The 23,428-nt window shown below is 50.1% G+C and overlaps 1 protein-coding gene and 1 long non-coding RNA gene across 3 annotated transcripts; one reads left to right on the forward strand and one right to left on the reverse strand.

Moving 5' to 3' along the window:
• Positions 1-1,627: 1,627 nt before the first annotated feature.
• Positions 1,628-21,437, reverse strand: LOC131834443 (uncharacterized). 2 transcript variants are annotated; one of them, XR_009354875.1, is made up of 4 exons: positions 21,349-21,437; positions 16,326-16,452; positions 3,348-3,430; positions 1,628-2,459 (listed from the first exon to the last, which is right to left on the reverse strand). It is a non-coding gene; the product is annotated as an uncharacterized LOC131834443 (long non-coding RNA). The 2 variants fall into 2 exon arrangements; XR_009354876.1 differs by lacking the exon at positions 16,326-16,452.
• Positions 17,159-23,263, forward strand: FOXF2 (forkhead box F2). The gene is made up of 2 exons (XM_059179104.1): positions 17,159-18,749; positions 22,344-23,263. Exons 1-2 carry the CDS (start codon positions 17,567-17,569, stop codon positions 22,508-22,510), a joined length of 1,350 nt encoding a protein of 449 aa, XP_059035087.1. The 5' UTR covers positions 17,159-17,566; the 3' UTR covers positions 22,511-23,263.
• The last annotated feature ends 165 nt before the right edge of the window (positions 23,264-23,428 follow it).

Genomic DNA, 23,428 nt, shown 5'->3' on the forward strand with positions numbered 1-23,428 from the left:
TGTAATTTGGAGGAAAAGAGCTCCAAAGAGGTAGCCTGAGTAGTCCAAATCAACCCCATGGTACTTGCCTATGACTGACTTACATGATCTGTGAATGACATTCTGCTGGAGACTTTTACTGATCCAGAGAGATGCATGGGCCCTAAATTGGCCCTAAAAAGATGAAGAGAGGAATACTTTCATTTCTCTGTGGGAAGAGAAGAGCTTTTTTCCCTATAAATACCCTTCTGAATGCACACCACAAAGCCCACAGTGCTAGCTGATGCTATCTTACAACCAGAGCATAAACAAGTTAGAATGAAGTGGATGGATTCTGTGGCCAGCAGAGTAGAAAAAAAAAAAACAGATCACTGAGCTGATATGACTAGCACAACTCTCAAATGCTCCCTATACCAACATCTCCAGTTACATGAGATAATTCAATTAGCGTATTAGTAAGGCTTTCCATTCCTTGCAGCCTGAACCATCCTAACAGAGAACATTCTTGGTTCCCTTTCACTCTAGATTAAAAACTCAACAACCACTTTTGATTTTCAATGGATCTTTCACCTGAAGACCACAAGTAAAATCTCTCCTTCGCTTTTTTAAACCAAATGCTCCCAACCGTGTGTCATCTTTTTATCATGGGTGTTATCCTTCATCCTTTTAATCAAGGTCCAACTCCTCTCGAACCTACTCAGGTCCTCCTCTAGCATTCTCAGTTCCAGATCTGCATGCATGACCAATATCATATGAATAGTTTCCTCCAATCTATCATTTACCTATTCTAATCCTGAAGTCAGACTTCAGTGCCTACACAGGTTATTAAGGTTCATGTGATTCTGTGACTAAAATGAGAACAATCAGCATACCTATAATCATCTGCCACTAAAATAAATTAAAGAAAGTCAGGTGGTTGTTTTTGTGCTGTATTGTAAAATGTCTGCGTCAATGTCATCTGACCATTAACAGAATGGTAGTTATTGCAGGGATGAATACTTACAAAAAGAAGAACCCAGGTATCAAACCTGATCACTATTTGTTAACGCTGTCTCTCTCATTCTGAACATCTGGCACCTAGAGTAAAGAATGTCAATTCAGGCACCCAACTCCTCTTGAAATCCATTAAGAGTCCCAAGATCATTCCTTTGTGCCATTATATCTTCTACTTGGTCTTCCAAGATCTTCCTACAGCTGACTACTCTCAGTCATAAATCTCAGACCAATGTCACCTCAAGAAGGACTTTTCTGAACGACCACCCAACATCCATTTCTCTACTGCACCTCTCTGTTATCATCATGTATTACTGAAGAGGAACAGAATACACCACCCCAAAATATGCCACTTCGACATAAGGATTATGTTGACCCAATTATTTTTAAGAAACAGAAGACACAGGGCACCTGGGTGGCACAGTCACTTATAGCCTCCAACTCTTGGTTTCAGCTTAGGTCTGATCTTAGCGTTGTGAAATCGAGCCCCAAACTGGGCTCCGTGCTCAGAGCAAAGTCTGCTTGAGATTCTCTCTCCCTCTACCTATGCCCCACTTCTCTCCTGCTTTCTCTCTCTCTCTCTCAAATAAATAATCTTTAAAAAAAAAAAAGAAGAAGAAGAAGAGAAAAGAAACAACAAACTCAGGAGAGGCTCTGAAAACTGAGGACATTTAATTTTATAAGGGAAATCTCCATTTGTAGGTATCTCCTTTTCTGTATCAGGAAGAGAAGGATAACCTAAATCACAAGAAACTCTTAGCACCTATTTAAATCTGCATAACAAACTTATCCTTGTTTACTCTGTTTGCCCTGGTGACCTCCCACAATTGGCTCTAGCCCCCACCCCAAAATCTTTTTTTTTTTCCCTTTAGTTTTAGATGATAGTTAAGGTGATGGCTGGGGCCATTTCAGGGAGTTACTCAGTTTTCCTAGGTCTCTCCCATGTATTAAGGAGTCATAGATGTTTTTTTGTTGTTATTGTTTTTTCTTTTGTCAATCTATTTTTTATTATAGGGAGGGGGTGGTCTCAGCCATAGAACTCAGAAGAGTAAAGGGAAAATTATTTTTCCCCCTTTACATTATCATCAGAAAGTTCTCATTTATCTACTAACTTATTAATGGTCCGCCTTCATACCATTTTCCTTTATCTGAAGGAGGTTTTGTATACTTGTTTGTTGTCTGTCTTCTCCTCCCTCTTTCAGTTTTGAAAGAAGAGACTTTGTCTTTCCCTGAATGTTTCCCCAGCACCTGGTACAGTGCCTAGTACAGAATAGCACTTGTAAATAGTTTGTAGGAGAGAGGAATTGGCTGATCAAAAGAAAATCCCAGGCCATTCCCAGCCTCCAACAGTGTTGTCACCCCATACTCTTATCTCTTTTGCTTCCTTCTGGGGTTGGTTCTCTTCTCTTGTAAGTGGGCTTCTACCAAGGAGGCAAGGAAGTGACAAGATGGCCACAAGAAGTTCCATGGATGTTTCCTTATGGTTCCTGATCCAGGAGAGAAAAGAGTAAGCCTCTCTTATTATCTTTAAGATATTATCCCAGAAGATTGTAAAGTAACTGAGGTTGAGCCCATGCCTATGCTTGGCCAAGCACAATGGCCAAAAGTTGTGCGATATAGACTGGCATAGGTTGCGTAACCATCCCAATCTGGGAGTGTCATAACTCTGTGACTGCACCAGCACAACAGTGAGTGGAAGCAAGAAGTTCTTAAGGATACAGAGAAGTTGCTACCAATAGAAGGAAGAAAAGATGCCAGGTAAACCAAAGAAACATATATCTAGAAAAATATCTAGATATAGCAAGCATTTTTTAAATATATTTTTTTCCTATTCTCTTATCCCCTGCTTTCTTTTGAAACTCCCAGTTATTAATGAAAGTGTTAAATTGTATTGTCCTCCGGGCTTATTTTATTCTTCTAATGACTCCATTGTCATAGTTTCAAAGAGTAAAGATATGTTTACCTCTCTTTAGAGGATTCATGGGAAGGTTAACAGACTTTCACTAAGTTATTGGAGTTCTCTAAAAAAGACAAGGTAAGTCACAAGTAAATACAATGTAAGTTATCACCGAAAACTAAAAGTGAAACTTAGAATATTTTAAAATCATTTAAACTTTCAAAGCTTAATCATTTTCTTAAAATAGCATTACTGCCCTTAGAAGCAGATTACATGAAGGTAACTTTAATGATGCAAATGCACTTCTCTGCATTATTTGACTAAAATGATTTCTTCCACTCTCAACCACTAAAATTCCACTTTTAACTCAAAGTATGAAAGTAAATTACACTAAGTCATTATATAAGAAAAGGAGATGAAAAATAAAGGAAAAGTGTAAGTAGTATAGCCCAGGAAAAATATTTTTAAGGGGTATTACCTCTACTACACAACACTGATCTTCACTTTGTAGAAATATCTAAAGTCCAGACATCAATCAAATCTTGATCTTGAAACAATTTCCTAGTAAGAAAGGGAAAAGGGATACATTAAAATGAATTCAAGGCACCTGAAATTATGTATTATTCTCACACATGTAAATTATATATTATTCTCACACTACTATGGATTTACGTATAAACCATGATGTTAGAAAATGAAAAGCGAAAAAAACACACACATACACACACACAAATTCTCATCATACTTAACCTGCTATATGCATCTACATTCTTCTCCATTTTGTTAAATCTCTATGCTCATAAAATGCCCACCAATTCAACTACATTCTTTGCAACTGATTTACAAATGGAAAGGACTTCAGGCTCAGATCTTCTCTGAGAGCCCTCCAACTGCAGAAATGTTCATAGGTAGAACCCACGAAACAAGTTTATTAACGTCCATTGTTTGCTGAGCTCAGCAGGGCCAATTCCCTCAGCCTGAGGCCAACATACACCCTCCATCTACACCACAAAGCAACAAGAGATACTTAAACCTACTTCTCCAGATGGAAAGTGCTCCCTACAACAATCTGTCACTCCCTACTCTCTTTTCTTTGCCCTTACTCTGTCACCAGCACAGATTCCCAAATGCATGCCATCCCCTTATTCACGAACAGCATACTGTGTAAAAGACCTAATTGTCCCTGCCTCTCCCAGGCTTCTTCCCAAAATCCTGTCTGCCCTGTTGGCCTGTTCAATTCTCCACACCCATTTTGTTTCATGGCATGGGTCCTGGAGGTTTAGTTTACATTTTCCTGTCTTCAAACAGCATTTCCTTCGATAGGGGAAGAAAAAACCTTTAAGTCCCTCCTTTTTTTTTTTTTTTTTCTGGATGAAAAGTTGACAAATGAAAACTCACAGTTTTTCAAATTCTTAGCATTTTAACTCCAGAGACTTGAAGAGTAAATAGGTGAATAACTGACTCATCAAGTAGGTCAGTCTTTTTTAAAGCCAAGAACTAGTCACAGCTGAGTCTCTCATTAGGCTTGGTGCCGGGGAACACTCCACTAGCAACATCATGACCTAGCTAACAACCAACAAGAGCCAAACAAAAAGGACATTTGCTTTTTTCCAAAACTATACCTCCAGTTGGAAAAATAAAATTCTGAATCTATCCTAGATCCATGTTGATAGGGAAAGTCATGTGGATCGTTACAATTAAACAGACAGCAAAATTACATGAAAAAACACTTTGGCCACCAACCTGGACATGAAACCTTAGCTGCAAAGAACAGTAATGAAAAGAAGGAAGAAAAAGAACCAGAATAAAGAAAAACCATTTTTTGTGCCAGATCGTTTAAAGACTAAAAATTTATGTGAATGATTTGTTTAAATGGCTATTAAACTGCTAAGGTGTTTATATATGTAAAATATGCATATTGGAGGAAGTCAACTGGTAGCTTCACCCTCCTGGGGGAAAATCCAAAGTTCATTACCAATCTTCGGTCTACCGCAGAGAAGTCTGCAAACCCCAGGGGCTTGGAATTCTAAAAAGGCCATTCAAGCCTCAGGTGGACTCCGCGTTTCTCCATTTCCCTGTCCTTCCGCTTTTCTTTCCTTAAAAAATTTCTTATAGGATTTGCATTTGATGAGGTTCAAGAGGTCACTTCCCCTCTTACCCTCCCCCTCTAGGGCAGGCAGAACGCCTTCCAAGCCGCAGTGGCTCAGACCTGCCGCCCCGCCTGACGTTTTGCGCCTGGTATCCTGCGGCCGCTGTGGGGGACGTTTTAGCACTGGCAGAAGCCAATCCGCCCTTTTTTACTCAGGGTCCCAGAGAGGCCCGGGCCGATCTCAAGCAAAGGCCTGACAGCAGAGGAAGAGCTGTTTATTGTCTGCCTTTTTCCAAGTAGTATTTGGAGATAGGTCGTGGACGGAGACGAACCTGACCAACGATCACACAGGGGAAACGTCGAGGCACTAAAATGAAAATGACCTCTCCGCTTTCCACCCCCAGCTTCTGAACTTGCCCTCTGTGCCCCGCGTTTCCGTTCCATTCTGCCCAGGATGGGCACCCTTCCTCTTTGGGGTCACAGTAGCGCACCGCCACCCTAGGGTGTTAGTACCCCCGCCCGCAAGCAGTCTGACCGCATTGAGCGAACCGAGTGGTGCGGCCGAGGCACGGAGAAGTAGCCCCAAACCAAGCCGGACGCCAGTCACCAGAGCTCGCCAGTTCCCTTCTCGCAGAGCTGGACCCGTCCCAACGCGCATTAGCCCAGGCTGTTCTCAGAAGCCTCTCCCTCTGGGCGCGTAGCTGTTCGGGGGTTGAGCCTTCGGCCCCAGCTTCCCATCAGGGCCTTTCCGTACTTTCTTCCAGCTCCGTTTTTAACTCTAAATTCTTAATCGAATCCCAAAGTAAAACAAAGCCCAAGAGTTTCGTTGAGGCTGGGACAGACGGAGGGGCCCAATTCGCCTTAGGCCCCCCGCACCACCACCAAAAGTCACCCCGGAGAAAACTCTAGGGCTGCGCTGGAGAAAGAGATTCCAGGTCAGAGGAATCGATGCGGTTTCTGGGCCATTGTTGGTGGAGCGCTTCCCACGTGCTGCACGCTGCTCTACAGGCTTGACTTGTATTATTTCGTTTAGTCCTAGCAACTCTGTGGGTCAGCTGTTATTATAATCCCAACTGCAGAATGACAGAATTGGGCGCCTGAGTGGCTCAGATAGTTGGGCTTCTGCCTTGGGCTCAGGTCATGATCCCGGGGTCCTGGGAGGGGACCCAGCTTTGGGCTCACGCCGGGAGCCTGCCTCTCACTTTGCCTCTCTCTCTGTCTCTCACGAATGAATAAATAAAATCTTAAAAAAAGAAAGGAAAGGAAGAGAAAAAGAAAAGAAGGTTAGAAAGAAAAGGAAAGAAATGACAAAACTGAAGTCCGGATCAATAAAGTAACGCTCAAGGTCAGGTTAGCTCGCATGTGCAAGGTGTATGAACGAGGAGATATACGCAAAAATATTAAACGGAATGAAAGCATTTACGACCTCAGTATTTCAAATTGCAAGTTACCTTTTCAGAGTCAGAGCTTTGTGAGCCCAGTGGGGTGGAAAGAATAGGGGTGTCAAGCGGTGGCCCTTTCGTATCCCACACTTCTGTTTCTGGCGCGGTTATGTGGACCGCGAGGGTTTTTTCTCTGCCACTCCACCTCCCACAAGACGGTGCAGAGCCTGCGCCTGTCGCAAACGGGAAATGGGGGGAAAACGTGGAAATATCTGCCTAAAACAAGCAAATGCCACTGGTTGCTTCGCTGGCGGCCCATGACCGCGAGGAATCTGCGAGAAGCCCTTGAGCTCCAGCCGCAGCGCGCAGGCAAGTTTTTCTTCCGCGCTTTCACGCTTTTCCCTTGGGATCTCGAAAACCTCTAATGCCAATCAGCTGTAGGTGGCTGGACCCCCAGTGAGTCCCCCTAAGTCCCACATACTCGGGCCCCTGCCCGCGTACCTAACATTATCAGGCCGGAGCTTCCGCACGGCACTCAGACAAGGGACTCTCTACCCTACTCGAGTGAAGTCCTCTGACAGAACTCAACTACACACGCGCGCACACACACACACACACACACACACACACATTCCCCGCGCCCTGGTCACGTGCCTGCTCGGGCCACCAGGCATTGACCCACCGCACTGAGAGGGCACGGGACCAGCCCCGATGCTACGAAAGACATTCCCCCAACGGCCGCGTGATCCAGTCCAAGGGAAAAGTCCCCCTACCCCCGTCCCCGACCCCACCCTGAGTATTTGCCCTTCACTGTGGAGCCACGCAGCGCCACCCACAGCCTAAGCATACCCGGAGGCCTGAGACCCCAGCCCGCAGAGGCGGACTTAAACTTGTAGATTATGGACCCACCATCATTTCCTTATTAGGGGCAAAACCAAACAAGCATTTAAGAGATCGCCCAAGGAAGGAAAGATCCCAAGTACTCATAAAATTTACAGAAGTACCTCAAAACTAAACAGCAATTTTGTTGGATTGGGCCAAAAAATAACAACATAAATGTGTATATGTAAAAATGTTAATACTTATACAATTTTCATTTCATCTCTATAATCACTGCAGGAGGAGAATTATTTTTAAATTTTTATTATTACCTCTTTACCGGAAAAAAAGCAGGAATTGAAGCACAGAGACAGACATCATCAGGAGCAGGTGCAATTGTCAAACAAAATTTGAGGCTACTTAGATCACCACATCACTATTCATCTGCTCAAGGTTGCCCTGAGGGTGAGGGAAATGCTAAGAACAAAGGTAACCTGTATTACTGGGGGAGGGGAAAAATAAGACAAATCAGTAACACATATTTCTGAAATACACAAAAAGTCCTGGTGTGAACTGGGGTTTGGGGATACAACTGGTAGTGCCTCCGGGTCTATCCCCCAGGATCTCTTTTCTCCTCCAGCCTAATCCAAAATCTTCTCACAAGAACTTCCAAATAGTATGAAAAATTATTTCTTGGCTAGCCACTATCTGGGTTAATGATTCAGAAACTACTATATAGTCCACATGGATAAACATACACACATATGCATCGGGATAGATATATTCAATGGTCACATATGCTCTTGCAATAAAATGAATTTTATATAGTGATCTGATATGCATTTATGAAGACAGTGTGGGGTTAACTCTAGCCACAGAACAAATGACTGAACCCCTTTTCACAGCTTACTGCTAAAACACCCACCCAGCCCCAGTGAGGGTGTGGGAGGAAAAGTTTGGGGAGGGAAAGTTTGTCAACTTCTTGACAGTTCCAGCAGCCAGGAGAAAGCCAAGATATTTGAGGCTGGAAGTCAGTTGGGAAGACTGAGTAGCAGGATGGAGAGTCCTATTTGTAGAATACTCCTCCAGAACAATGTCCCAGCCCTATTTCCAACTTCCCCAAGAAGTGTGCTTGTCTGCACCAAAATATAACTTTAGGTATGGGAGAGCTACAACTGGTGGGTGTGTTAAGAAGTAGTAAGTTGCACTTTTAAAACATGACATCTGGATTTGTCCTAAAATATTTGAGCAAGAAATGAAAATAGAAAGAGAAAAGAAAAATGGAGCAAATCGAGCAAAATCTTAATAATTGTTAAATCTAGGTGAGGGGTATTGAAAGGAAGCCTTATTATATATCCTCTCTGCTTTTCTGTACTATGAAATTTTTCATAATAAAATTTTAAAAAGAAAAAAGCTCAACCTTTTCATATAAATGGGTGTGCTTTATTGTATAGAAATTACACTTCAGTAAATCTAATATTTAGAGTTTTTTAAATGAAAGTCAGTTGCAGTGAAGAATGCCATACTTCCTAAAACACAAAAACTCAGTTCTTTTCATGACACAGAGGAAGGCCAATGGTTGACATCTTGTTCTGGAGTTCCAAACCTAGTGCCTTTGGCCTTCTGGAATCCCAGGTCCACTCCTAGTCTACTTATCATCTGCCCTTCCTATTTAGCCTTCCCCAAAAGGCCCTCCAACGTTCCCTTTACCTTACAAACTTTCACCAGCATTTAGAAGCCGCCTGGCTTCTTCTAGTCAAAAGGATGAGAAATAATAAAAAGAAAAAAAAATTATCCCTCTCACTGTAGACCCAGAAGACAACAAGAGGTCTGGGAGCCTCTTCGCGGATGAGAACGCTGAGGCTGAAGAAAGCGCCTTCTCCAAAACACCCGGCTGCAGAGCCGACTGGAACTGACTCCACCAGACGCTCGGTGGTCTGTTTTCCACCAGACCTCAGGAAAGCTCCAGGAGTCTGGATGTGTACCTTACAAATGAAGACAGCCCTCTGCCCCTTGCTTACAGAAACCAAAATAACTGAACTGAACCCTGAGTTTCTTCAACATGGCAGAAGCATGTTTGCAACGGAAAGAGCGCGCTTCAATAAAGGAGTATCAAGTTTGTGACTTATTTTCTTCTCTAAATGTTAACGGTGTGAGGGGGTAGCAAAAGCAGAATGTGCCCTAACGTGGCCAACCTAGTACGAGGTAAACGATCATTTTTTAAGTAATCTGGGCTCCGGACCGCGAGGCTGCGGGGACCCCGGACGGCGGCGTCAGGAGCGTCGGACAGGTGAAGCAGAGGGAGCCGCTCGGTTGGAGGCGCGTTGGGCAGTCCCGTCGACCCCGATTCCCGAGAGCCTGGCGCCACCCAGAGGAAACGAAAAGAATCCCTGCTTCTCCGGAGCCGACAACCAAGGAAAAGGGAAGGCGCAGCCCACAACACCGCAAAATCTGAGGATTTTCGGAGGGAGGGAAGGAGACATCATTTGACGAATCCACAGCTTCATGTCCAGCCTTCCCAGTTTAGCCCTTTCCACCAACAAGGACACTATGACCAGATCCCGAAAGCATGTTCTCCTTGAACCCCAAGAGGAGAAACGCTTTCTCCTAAAATGCAACCTACGCCCACGGAGAAGCTTTTAGCGTTGACCTTCAATGCAGAGCAGGGATGTGCGTTTGCCGCGCTGGCCGCGCGACTGCAGGCGCAGGGGAGAGTCAAAGTGGAGGGCGGAGGAGAGGGCGAGGAGGGCCGCCTAAATCATTTGGAGAGATTTTTGGCCGCAGTCCCTGTTTCCGAAAGGTTGCGGGATGGTTTGACGTTGATTATATAGCTGCTTTCTTTTCAAGTGCGCGCCCCTCCCCACCGCAGCCCGCCTGGTGTTCGAGGATTGTGTTTGAAAGGGAGGAAGCATTCTTGAAGTGGTGGGTGATGGATTGTCTAAACCCTTCTGGGACATATTGGGCTGGGGTTTTTGAGGCAGCTCATCAATAAAGACCCCCCTGGAGAGAGGAAGGGGTGGCTGGAGAACAGCCCCCCACCACGCAGCCTGGAAGAACCAGGCCTGGAAAGGAACACTTGAGGCCAAGGGGGAAGGGCATGGGGGAATGTGAAGAGGATAAGGCAGGTGAAGATGTCTCTTTGTCTGGATACCCTCAGCCTAGGGAGCCTTTTATGCTTCACCGCGTGGATGAGACAGGATGATTCATTGGGGGTAGGGAGTGGTGACAGAAAAAGGGCTGGTGGGCTCCTAACACCAGGTTATCAGGGGAGCAGAAAGGGAAGTGGAGGCGCCAAAGCCACCAGCAGACCATCCTGATGCTTTAGGGGCATTCTGCTATAGACTTCCTTCCAAAGCCCCAACGGAAAATCAACCCATTTCTCCCAAATTGGAGAAGGGAGATGGGAAGGAGGAATGGAGAGGATGATGGGACTCAAGCCATCCCTTGGGTTTCACAGACCAAGACAAGGACAGGCCACAGCCTCTAACACTGAAAAGCCCCCTTCTTTCTCATGGGCAGCAGCTTTCAGAGATGTAGGCCCACATACATGGACTCCTCTGGGCTCTTCTCTAAGAGGAGGCTGCCCTGGGGTTGGGAACACCTATGGGAAACCCCTAAGCTCACGCTCCTTGGGAAGACTCGAAATCTCCAAAGCAAGGCCAGCTTGGAAGGACAGCTTTGGGGCCTCGTCTAGGATGGGTGGCCTCAGTTTCCAAAGATCCATGGTCTTGGGGCTTTCCCAGTCTCCTCTTCTGTCCTAGCACTGGTGAGCCCTCACTTCCCCCTCCCGACGGCCTCGCGGGCCTTTGTCCTCTGCCGCCCAGAGCTGCCCTTCTCCTGCTACCAGCAGTCAGGCCGCATCCCAAAACAGGGATCGACTGCCAGACTGGAGGAGGGGCAGAGAGGAGAGTAATGGGGGATGGATGAGAAGGAAGACTCCCAAAACGCAGCTCCTCCAAGGCGGCGTCTGGGCGCCCGAGGTCCCGAGTCGGGCTCTGGGCGCCGAGCACGTTTTATTTATCCCCACAGAGGATGCTGGAGGACAAAAGAAATATTTGGACGTCAGCGCTGATTTATATTTTTGGAAGAGCTACGTTTCCTTTTCTGAAGAGAAGCAAGCGCGCACCATATCCTGAGCTCAGCAGGGAGGACAAGAGGGGAGTTTTGATGCTCCAGGAAGTTCATCCATCGCGGCGCGGCGCGCAGGGCCCGGCGCCCTGCGGAGTTCGCTGCCCTTGGAGATATTTATTTATTTGGGGGGCGAGGGAGCGCATGGGGAGAGGAGACGAATCAGACAAGTGAAGAAAACCCAACTACGGCTGGGAACCTCCAGGGTGCCTCCCGGCCCACATACCCCTAGCGGACCAACCTAGTTCCTCCGGGAACATAGTTCCTCTGGGACATATTGGTCCCAGAGTTCGAGGGACGGCCGTCGGTGGGAGTTCGAGGCACGGCCTTTCGAGCTCCCGGCGCGTTCGGCTAATGCGTTCAGCTGCCCTGGACGCGCACCCTCCTAAGTTCAGTGCCAGAGGCTAACCCCTCCTAGGCCAAGGGCGCCTCCCAGGTGGGCCCGGCCCTCCCGCCGGCCCTGCCAGACGCTCAAGAGGCCCAGCCACCTTCCTCCAGAACCCTGGGTAGATAAGCAGAAGCAGTGGGCGAGAGGCCTTCCAAGACCAAGGCATGGGGCTGCAGAGGAGGGGCTGTGCTCCTGAGACACGCCCTGGTCCCTCCGGTTTCTGTCTCTTCAAGGGGGGCTTCCCTCCCAGCAGCACGAATGGATGCAAAATTAACGTGCTGAGTCAAGGCACCAGCAACCACACTTATTTCCGCCTTTTTTCTCCTATGATTGGGTATGTGCGGTAGAAGCTTCTCTAATTTTCCTTCGTTACTGGAAACCCACTCATTCCTGCCCCCTTGGGGAACACACGGACTGTGTCTTTTCCGGCACTGCCCCTTTTCTCTCCTCCTTGCAATCACCAGAGCTGCCTTTTAGGAGAATTGCGATCCCTACCACGGAGCCCCTCTTCTCAAGCCCCACCCATAAAAGCAGCTGGCTGTGGACGATACAAAAGGACGGTCCACCGGAGCCCTCAGGATGCCCGGCCTGGTACCACTAGGCCTGCATCCGGGTCAGGTCCTGTGGGCAGTTGAGCCCTGCTCCAGGGAGCATCCCAAAGTCGCGTCCCCAACTGAAGAGCACTAGGGCCTTGAAATCTGAGAAGGGCAGAAATGGGTAGAGGCGCAGTCTCCACCTGGGGTTCCGGTAGATTGGATTCTTTTCTTCTTCCTCTCCAAGTACCTCAGACCAGGTCAAGCGAGGTACCCAATCATGCCTACCGCCAGGCCCAGGAGAAGGGGGCTATCCGCGATATCTCAAGAAGGTGGCTATAAAAAGAGCCCTGCCCGGGACAGGCGTTTGGGGGGGGTGGGGGGAGGCGGGGATCTATCCAAATAAACACTTGCAATTGGGTAGCTGGTGTTCAAACACGGAGGTCTGGGGGTTTCTGGACCGAAGAAGAAGAGCAGACGCCGAGAAGGGTGTAAAATCCCCACCGTTACCCCTCCTCGCCAAGTCCCCCTCTCCTCAGCGGCGGATTTTCTATATAAATTAAAGTTTCTAGAGGGGCCTCTGTGGCGCATAGGCTCTAGGTCTTCCTTGGTTTCCTCAAACAATCAGACACTCCCTCGGCCTCAGCACCGGAGCCCATCGTCAGCAACTAGAAAGGCCTCCCAGGAGCTGTAGAATCTTCTACATACGTTAATTTTGTACCAAAACACGGGGTGAATATAGTGGCCAGTTCCAGACTGATTTGGGAAGAGACTTTGCGCCAGCCAGGCTGGCGGAAGAAGGGAGGGGTAACCAGAGCGAGAAGTGCCTCGAGGAGGAGAGGTCTCGGATGGCGGTAAACAGTGTCGGTGCGGATGCGTCTCTCCGGTGGGTAACTGGTTTAGTCTAAGCCATTTCATGTAAAACCCACGAAGCAGGGAAGTATGCTAAGAACATAAGATTTAAACCGCAATAATGAAGAGATTTCCTAGAATAAAACGCCGATTACAAAACAAATCGGAGAAACCGAAGCTTCCCGAGGTTTACATTCCCCTGCGCTGGAGCAGGGGCGGGGCCTTGAGGTTTGGAGCGGGAAAAGAACCCGCAGCCCAGACAGAGACAGTCAACCAAAGAGGGACAGAGCACCAGGGACGGACAGAGGGCGGTTGCACCCGACGCTGTGTATTTCTGGTTAATAAGCGAGGAGCAGCCTGGCCTCATCTATATTTATTTTAACGAACCATACCTTTCCTTCCAGTAAGAAAAAATAAATCAAGATTTGTGTTGTTTATAAGGCAATGAAAGTCAGTCGGGAAGAGCTCACCACCTTAAGAAAGGGCTTCCGAGAGAGGGAACCATCCTAAGCAAGGCTATGTATCAGAGACAACTTTCCTTTTAAACTGTCTTTTCTAGGGGCGCCTGGGTGGCTCAGTGGGTTAAGCCGCTGCCTTCGGCTCAGGTCATGATCCCAGGGTCCTGGGATCGAGCCCCGCATCGGGCTCTCTGCTCGGCAGGGAGCCTGCTTCCTCCTCTCTCTCTGCCTGCCTCTCTGCCTGCTTGTCATCTCTCTCTGTCAAATACATAAATAAAATCTTTAAAAAAAATAAAAATAAACTGTCTTTTCTAAATAGAAATTCAGATATTATTGCCAGGGATAAAGAATTTGACATGCATTCTTACCCAGGAGATCTGTATAAATGAGTAATTAAAACAAAGTTGAGAGGTTTTGATGCAAGGTACTGGAAACAGCCCTAGACTGGGATCCCAGGCCCCCCAGTACAGGCCAGCTGTGTCACTTTGTCACATCAGATGCAGCAGGTCATCTGATGTCTCTGAGTCCCTGCTTCCTTATGGCTAAAGGGGAGATAACTGTATTTAGACCACGTGGTTGTGACATGATAAGAGTGGAAAGCCTTGTACTTGTGAAATCTATCAGGAACAAAATCGGACGTTTTGTATTTCTAGAACAAACTTTAGGTCTAGGGGAATTTCCATGGCAAAAATGGGGTCTGCAAGGAAGAATTTTAGAGAAGAGCCTCTTCCTGCTCGGATAACTAAGGTCATTAACCTCCATATTTTTGTGGAGTGCAGGGTAGTATTTAGACCCCTGGAGAGAGAGAAAAGCTTCAAGTCCACAGAAGCTGTTCCAGGCTGGGACTGTAATTCCAATGCCGATGGCCTTTTCAGGACTGTCTAGCCTCCAGGAACACTCAGCAAACTCTAGGTGGTATTTCTCTCAAGTCTGAAGAGTTTAGGTAAATGAATACAGTGGTCACTTGGATTGGATAGGGAATGGAGCCTCTAAAACTCCCTGGTATTTTAACCTGCTTAAATTTGAGGGTTGGTGCTTTTTATTCTTCAGTTGCTGGGTCCTAAAACCTTGTAGGGCCTGAAATCCAATATACATTGAATTCCTAGTGTGGACAGAGAGGGTTCAGTTACATTTACTTGCTTGCTGAATTTCCCCAAATTCCATTGTCTATCATCCCCTCCTTCAAATGAGATGATTGCCTTCGTTTTCCTTATTCTTCCACCTGGGCCAATTCTATTCCCACTAAACACACACACACACACACACAGAGAGAGAGAGAGAGAGAGAGAGAGAGAGAGAAGGCTATGTCAGTGGGGCTCCTTTGAGTTATTATCTGTCCTCCTGACACCAGCTTCTATTGCATTTAATTATTTTTCAGACACTCAAAGCACTGACTTATGCACCTACTATATATACTTCTATATTTAGTTACTTACATTTAAATTGTCCCATGTAAAATGACAAAGAGGGGTTAGAGGGGAAAAACCTGAAATAAATGGGGACCCATCTCTAAAATATGCTCCCATGTCGTTCAGAAAGAAATTCTTAGAAGTAGAAGCAACTGCAACACCCACCCACCCCCCAACTCAATCAAAACATCCCATCCGGAAAAGACTGACTTGTTTCTTTTTTCTATTGGAAATGAGCGGTAAACTGAGTTCATTTTAGCCGTGTTTTCTTAGCTGACTCTCGGCTACAATCAAGCCATTTTCGGACACATTCCCATGTAGGTACCAGGGGTGCTCTGGAGGAAGCTGTCGACGCCTGTTCAGCTAATTTAGGTTTTCTTTGTCTAATTACTGTGGAGCTTAGGGAAAAGGAGCCCGGCTCAGGGCAGTAAACTGACACTCGGTCTCTGTGTGTGGTATCCAGGCAGGGTTTGATGGAAAAAGCCTGCTTCCACTCAACTTCAGGTCACTGTCTGGGGCCAGCCCCAGCCCAGCCCCCAGCTTCCCCCTTCCCACCCCTCCCTCTCCGCTGCTTCTACAGCTCCACCAGCATGCTTAGCCAAGAGCAGATACTCTTTTTGGTATCTCCAGGGGCACAGATAGCTAGTGCCATTCCTCCCAAAATCTGCTTCGGTTCTGATCCAAGGTTCTTTGCAGCTGGCCTTTCTCTAGATCCCTGACCGATCTCAGATTCTCTTATCCTACCCCCCTTGCCAGGCTCTCCAGCACACATACATGCACCTCAATCCCTTCAGAGTAGACAGAGAGGTGTGTCCAGCCCAGCCTCCCATTTGGTCCTCTGGTCTACAGCACCTCCCCTTCTGGGCCTCCTGCATCAGCCCTAGTGTGGCCCAGCCAGCTCCCAGGCCTCAGGCTCTCCTCCTCCCACTTCCAGCCCCTGTCCCTGGTCAGACTACATTTCCTTGCACGTGTAATCCAATAACTAACTGTCGGGTCTCCTTGGAAGTGATTCCTCCCGAGGGCACATCCTCTCTCCCAGCCTCACTCTTACTTAGAGAGGAATTAGCTACACTGTGTTGGAGTGTTCTCCTACATAAGGCAGCTTGGAGATGGCACAGCATTTTTGGTGGACAACATGAGACTGAGGAGGTAAATTTAGTGAGAGTTACACAGCCCTTCAGGCCTGAATATAAATACAGCTATCTCACTTCTCTCGCCCAGTGTCAGCCTTCTTTCTGCATTTCTTTTCCTTCCTTCCTCCTTCCTTCCTTTCTTCTTTTTTTTCCAAAACATCAAGTGGAAAACTGAAAGGAAGTGGAAACCAACGCAAACATGAATCCTATTCTAAACCTGGGTTGAATTTACTCTATCTATACCCATCTTCTCAAAGTTCCAAACCTGTTCAGGATCCTCTGGCAGCACGAGACGGGGGCAGGGGGCGGGGGGCAGGGGGCAGGGAGAAGGGTGCTTTGCAGCGCCTCGGCTTCTTGCCCTCTACTAGCAACTGTTGCGGATCTTCCAGGCCCTGTCAGAAAGAGAGAGGATTGGCACTTTACCTTTGGGCGTTTGGCACCCTGGCGTGTGGCTGAGGGCTGTAATGTCTAAATGATGTTGACAGATGGTGTCAGTGCGGGCGCGGGGGAAGGCAGCTAAGGAGGCTCCCGGCGACGGCGGCAGCCCCAGCACCAGCGGCAGCACCACTCGGCCCAGGAGGAGCCAGGAGGAGGAGGAGAACGGAGACGGGGTGGGAGACGGAGACGGGGTGGGGGTGGATTGAGGGGACAGGGGGTAGGAGGAAGAGAGGGAGAAGGAGGAGGATAGCGGAGAGAAGAATGGGTGGGTCCTCTCCGAAGGGGGTGGCTGTTTTCTGGGATGGGAGGCAGGGGTGCTGTAAGGGGAGCGAGAAAGAAAAGCTTATAAAGTTATATCGGTGGTCGAGTTTTGCTGGAAATGGGAGTCAGCCTAGCAAAATGTGATTCTGTGGTCCCTCCGTTTGAAAGAGGGTGGGTAGGTGAGAGGGAAAGTGGTCGAGAGAAATTAAAAGGCCAAGGAAACCCGTGGAGAGAGAGGAGCGAGATAAGAGACGGAGCCTGCCGCCAGGTTGGGAGGGGGGAGGAGTGAGCACTGAGGCCAAGCGCGCCCTCCCCAAGACGGCGCGGAGCGTGGAGGGGGCAGGGCGGGGTGGGGGTGGGGGGAGGGAGCGAGGGAGGGAGGGAGGGCGGCCGGGGGAGGGCGCGGGAGGGAGGAAGTCTGAGAGACAGAGCGAGGAGCGCTCCTGAAGGGAGACGTCGGGCTCGTCCCCGGGGTCCCTGCCGTGGTCCCAGCTCGCGGGCGCAGCTGCCCGGCACGCAGCCTCTTTGGTTCTACGGGCCCGTAGGCCATTGCGCAAGACAGGGGCCAGAGGCTCAGGGGAGGGATGCGCCGGGCGTTGCCTCCGGCCCGCTGCCGCCGCCGCCGCCGCCAGAAGCCCCAGCGGAGCTGAGGGAGGCGACGCCGAAGCGCTGGCTCGGAGTGGCCACCGCTGCAGCCCGGGCGGCCGAATAGGGCGCTCGCCCGGCTTCTGGGCCGACCCCGTTCCGGCGCCTCCGTTCCCGGCCGGGGGCCCGCCCCTGCGGCCAGGCCTCGCTCCCCGGTCCCAGATGACCACCGAGGGCGGGCCGCCGCCGCCCCCGCCGCGCCCGCCGCCGGCCCCGCTCCGCCGCGCGTGCAGCCCGGCCCCTGGCGCACTCCAGGCCGCCTTGATGAGCCCGCCGCCCGCCGCCGCCGCCCTGGAGACCACCTCGTCGTCCTCATCGTCTTCCTCAGCCTCCTGTGCCTCCTCCTCTTCCTCCTCCAACTCGGCCAGCGCCTCCTCTGCCGCCTGCAAGAGCGCGGGTGGCGGCGGCGGCGGCGCGGGCGCCGGGAGTGGGGGCGCCAAGAAGGCGAGCTCGGGGCTGCGGCGGCCAGAGAAGCCTCCTTACTCGTACATCGCGCTCATCGTCATGGCCATACAGAGCTCGCCCAGCAAGCGCCTGACGCTCAGCGAGATCTACCAGTTCCTGCAGGCGCGCTTCCCCTTCTTCCGCGGCGCCTACCAGGGCTGGAAGAACTCCGTGCGCCACAACCTCTCGCTCAACGAGTGTTTCATCAAGCTGCCCAAGGGCCTCGGGAGACCCGGCAAGGGTCACTACTGGACCATCGACCCGGCCAGTGAGTTCATGTTCGAGGAGGGCTCGTTCCGCCGCCGGCCCCGCGGCTTCAGGCGGAAATGCCAGGCGCTCAAGCCCATGTACCACCGCGTAGTGAGTGGCTTGGGCTTCGGGGCCTCGCTGCTGCCACAGGGCTTCGACTTCCAGGCGCCCCCATCGGCGCCTCTCGGGTGCCACGGGCAGGGCGGCTACGGAGGCCTCGACATGATGCCTGCGGGCTACGACGCCAGCACAGGCGCCCCGGGCCACGCGCATCCGCACCACCATCATCATCACCACGTCCCGCACATGTCGCCCAACCCCGGATCCACCTACATGGCCAGTTGTCCCGTGCCCGCCGGGCCTGGGGGTGTCGGAGCTGCTGGGGGCGGCGGCGGAGGGGATTACGGCCCGGACAGCAGCAGCAGCCCAGTGCCCTCATCCCCAGCCGTGGCGAGCGCCATCGAGTGCCACTCTCCCTACACGAGCCCCGCGGCGCACTGGAGCTCGCCCGGCGCCTCGCCTTACCTCAAGCAGCCGCCCTCCCTGACGCCAAGCAGCAACCCCGCAGCCTCGGCAGGCCTGCATTCGAGCATGTCCTCCTATTCGCTGGAGCAGAGCTACCTGCACCAGAACGCCCGGGAGGACCTCTCAGGTAACGCAGTGCGCGCCTCTAGGTTTCCAGGCTCCACGGCTACTGCAACTTCCACAGGGTCGCCGCAGCCAGGGAGTCTGAAGGCACTGGGAGGAGTGGGTGGGTGCTGGGAGAAGAGGGAACCTTATTCATGGAGGGGAGAGGATTGAGGTCATACTGCCCTCTCTCATACCCTTGGCCAAGAGCTGGGCCTCCAGAATTTGCACTGCCAGGAGGATGGTGCGACTGACTTCCTGGGGTCCCAGGGTGTCCCTATGGACGGCAGGTCTCAAATCTCAGGCCCAACTTAGTTTAGAGAGAGCCTTTGGGGAGCCTGGCCAAGGAGCTGTGTCTGCTTCCGTGTGTGTGTGTGTGTGTGTGTGTGTGTGTGTGTGTGTGTGTATGCACGGCGCTGGCACACGCAGGTGTGTTTAGTTTGTTTGCTGTTGCTTTCCTCCCAAAGTAGACGTCAGAAAGGGACATGTTTTGTATGCTGAGGGTGTGGGTGAGGAGGGGTTGCAACTGGGCCAGAATTGAGGGGAGGGGAAATGAGGGAGGGTCAGGGAAGAAGGCAGAGGGGGGATCCAGGATTGTTCATAGGAGGGAGGTGTTACTAATAGAGAGGGGCACCAGCCTGTGAGGAGTCCCTTACTTCCCAACACAGTGGACCTACATTGATGACATGAGTCTGTCCTAGGCCAGGAGGACCTGAGGCCCACGTTGTGATTCCCCTGAGAAATGCTTGCCTCTTGGACTTCAGTTGTGTTGCTGGTGTAAATTTTGTTGGTTGAAGATTATGAAAATTTATTGACTTGCCGAAGGCGATGAAAGGTGGGAGGGAACAGATGGGGTGGAGGAGGGAATTTGAATATTTAACCAGGTTTCTCGGTCAGTGGAGATAAATTCTGTCATATTAACCTCTCTCGAAGCACCCACAGGCTTAAAATCAGGCTGATCTGTCTATCTAATGGTGTTTTAGTTCACATCCACCTTTCACCCCAATTAGAAAAAGCCTCAGAGGATGATGCACACGATATATGTCCGGGAATCAGCCTGTGACATGAACTGCAGGGGAGACGGGAAGCCCAGAAATGGGCAAAAGATGTTGGTTCCCTGGACGGTGAAATTTCCCAAATAGGCCTTTTAAATGCGGGTCTCAGAGGTTAACTAAACAAAGACAGTCTCGGCAGGACCACACGGGAGAGGATTTTAGCCTGACTTAACCCACTGAGAGCAGAGTCTTGTTCAATTTTTATGGGAATTTCAACAAGTAACCAATACAGACGACCTTTCCCTCTTCATTTTTTTTTTTTAATCCCCTGGGACTGGCTGTCAATCACCGCTCACCCCAGGCGGCGCGCACTCCCCCACTCTCCAGCCCACCACTCCTCTCCCCGCTCAGCCCGCTGCCCTCTGCTCTCTGCCCTCCTAGTGTTCCCCATTCCCCTTCTCCAAGCAGGGTCTACTCAGTTTGAACCCAGACTTCGAGGTTTTCCAGCTGCCCTGAAACAGTACCCAAAAATTTAAAAACAAAAGAACTCGCAAGAAAGAAAGAGACTTATGATTGTTCTTTGAGGCCGCCCTCGCCCTACCCAACACACCCAAGCTCACACACAGGTCTCAGAAATTCGGGACCCGGAAACACAAACTTGGAAAACTAAAACGGCAGAGCGGGAGCAGGCCGGCCTCCCGCAGCGGCCTTGCCCGGGAGCCTCGTACGACCTATGGGCAGAGCCTGGGAATCCTGGGGAGGCCGTCATTGGTGCCAAGGCCCGACCAGGACGCTCTGCCCCTTCTTCCCTCGTCCTCTGGCTCCCGTCCCTCTCTTTCCCCGTCCTAGTTGGCATCCCCCAGGCGGAGGAGAAGTGGGGGCTCAGCAGGAGCAGGCTGGGTGAGCGGGCCCAGCGGAGCGTGTTAAGAGTGCGCCGCTGGTGGACCGCGGCCCAACGAGGGACTATGGCCCAGCGAGGAGCTGGGAGGCGGAGCAGACCGAGGGGCTGGTAGTCCAAGAAGTTTCCCCGCAGCATACAAGCACGCACACACGCACACAACACACCCCCGCGGGCAGCGGAGTCCAGCTTGGGATGGGGCGTCCAAGGTCCGCGTGCTCAGGGAGGCCCCGCACCCGTCATTTATTACAGTGAGTCTTTCAAGAAGGAGCAGGGGCTTTTATCTCTCTCTGGTCACATCAAAGAGCTGGCGGCGGCCTTCAGTGGTCGTAACCCAGAGCTCTAGCTCTGGGTCCTGCCTGAGCCCGCTATTTTGAGCTCATAGAACTGGCACTGAAAAGTGCTGTAACGCGACGGGCGAAGGCACCTGTATGCAGAGCAACAAGCACACACCGGGGCCGCGTGGACGTGTTGCTGCCTTCTGCAATCAATGCGGCGCGCCGTTGGCGACAGTAGGTGCTACAAGGCAACAAACGTGGCTCAAGTCAGCGACCGCTCGCAGCCCTGGGATGCTGCCAGGCCAAGGCGGTGGGAGCTGGGCGCGAGCGCCGCGGGCGGGCGAGTACGGTTTTCACGCACTCAAAATTCGAATCTGGCCTGACCCCCAACATGCAATTTATGGTCCCATAAGGCGCGGGTACCCAGAAAATACGCAGGCGAAGAGGCCTTACCCAGCTCAGCGCGGAAAGAGACTCTGTCCGGGAGAAGACCCGGCCGCGGCGCGCTCCGGACGCCACCGGCCAGTTGCGCCCCGGGGCCGGGAGGCGCTGAGAAAGCAAAAGCAAAAGTCGGCAGCGGGTTGCGGCCGGGCTCTGGGCCTCCTCAGAGCAGCGGCCGGGGAGGAGAGGAGAGGAGAGAGAGCCTTCTCCGCCCTCTGCCATCCTGGAGTTCTCTAAGGGGCTCCCCGCGCTGCCTGACACCTCGACGTGCAGAAGGGTCTGCAGCTGAGCGTTTATCGAAGAGCATTATCTGCTCCCTGGAGAAAGGCTTCTCTAAGGGAAGCCTGAGACTTTACTAACTTAGGACGACCTGTACTTTCTTTCCAGGCCCTTTGTCTTGCAAAGGAATTGTTTTCTCTCATCTCTTTTTGTTGTGACCTGCTATTCTGACTGGGCCAGTTAATTGAGAAACAGGCAGGAGGCTCAGAAGAATAAGTGAGAGCGACAGCGGTGGTGTTTCTGTGAAGGGGGCTTGGCCTCTGCAGCCAGGCCCTGGCATCAAGGGCCAGGAGACCGGCGCTTAGGGAACCCTACAGAGAGTGTGGGTCAAACAGTCCCCTCGCGGTTGCACCCTCCGCGATTAAAGCGTTCCTGAGGGTCTGGGAATAAAAGGGGAATTCAGGCGCTCTAGAACCCGGTTTAGAGGAGGATCGTGCTCTTGTGTGCGGGCACGTCAAAACAAAACATAGTGATTTCACAGACCTCCTATGACCCAGTTTGAAACTTTGAGAAACTTCTAGAGGTGGGTTTGCTCTACCCGTTTTCTAACAAACGATAGACAAAAGGCACATCAACCCCTTTCTTACCCTGAGTCAAAATAAGGCGTGAGTTAAATTTAAATTTAAAAAGTAATATGCCTCATCGTAAAAAAAAAAAAAAAAAAAAGTAACATGCCTCATCCTCTGCTGAGTGACTATTTCTGAAGAGCTTTTCCTTTCTTCTTTCAGTGGGACTGCCTCGATACCAGCATCACTCTACCCCAGTGTGTGACAGAAAGGATTTTGTCCTCAACTTTAATGGCATTTCTTCTTTCCATCCCTCTGCAAGCGGACCATATTATCACCATCACCACCACCAGAGTGTCTGCCAGGATATTAAGCCCTGTGTCATGTGAATGGAGGGAAGGAGGCCATGCCCTGGCCACTCTCTGCTCTCTCTTCTGCAGGGCAGAATGAACTGAGGTGGACTCCCCCACTATGCACGGCGCTAGCACTAAGTAGCACACCAGTCACTTAGCCAGAATCCCCAGGCCAGCGCTGTTCACTGATACTTGTCTACCATTGGTAGAAGGACAACCCTGGCAATACCCTAATATGAATATATGCAGGATCCCCACGAGGGAGAGAGCCAACGGAGAACTCAGCTTTTTAGCGGATCGTAAAAAGTCACCACATGAAAAACATAAACCTGTAACTCTGGGATCTTCATTACCTTCAGTCATCAGGGTCTGAAAAACGCAAGTTGTGTGTTTGTGTTTTTCTTTGTCTATGAAAATTTTTGTGCTTTTCAAAAAGGCAGTGCTAAGCACAAGACTTCAAGAAAGCCTCATCTTGTTGCCTAGCCAAAAGAGAGTTCTGTTCCGCCAAACACTAAGTTTGGATACAGGTGCCAAAGAACATTATTAAGAAAGTATTTAGAAACAATGTGTCTAGTTTAAGAAAGTGGTTTTCAGTATTGTGACAATACAACGTTTTTTTACAAGGTTGTTTTCTACCACCATATTTTAAAGATATTTTTATGACTTTCGTGTATACTCACACTTTGCTTGTATTTTAAAAGGAGGATATATTTGCACTTATGTATACTTTTACAGTTTGCCAAACTATTTTGATGTAAAATTTTTTCAATAAAATATATATAACAAATAGCTGTTTTAGAGACCTATTTCCTCCATGGGCATCCTGGGATCACCAGGCTCTCTTCTCTACCAGCCAGCAATGCAACTCTACACTGTTGGGTTTTTTTCCCCCCAAGTTGTATAATTGACATGGTGTGGGGTCTGTGCCTTGAGTAACACAGGCCAGGTTCTGAT

The sequence above is a fragment of the Mustela lutreola genome, chromosome 6, assembly GCF_030435805.1.
Source record: "Mustela lutreola isolate mMusLut2 chromosome 6, mMusLut2.pri, whole genome shotgun sequence".
In the NCBI taxonomy this organism is placed as follows: domain Eukaryota; kingdom Metazoa; phylum Chordata; class Mammalia; order Carnivora; family Mustelidae; genus Mustela; species Mustela lutreola.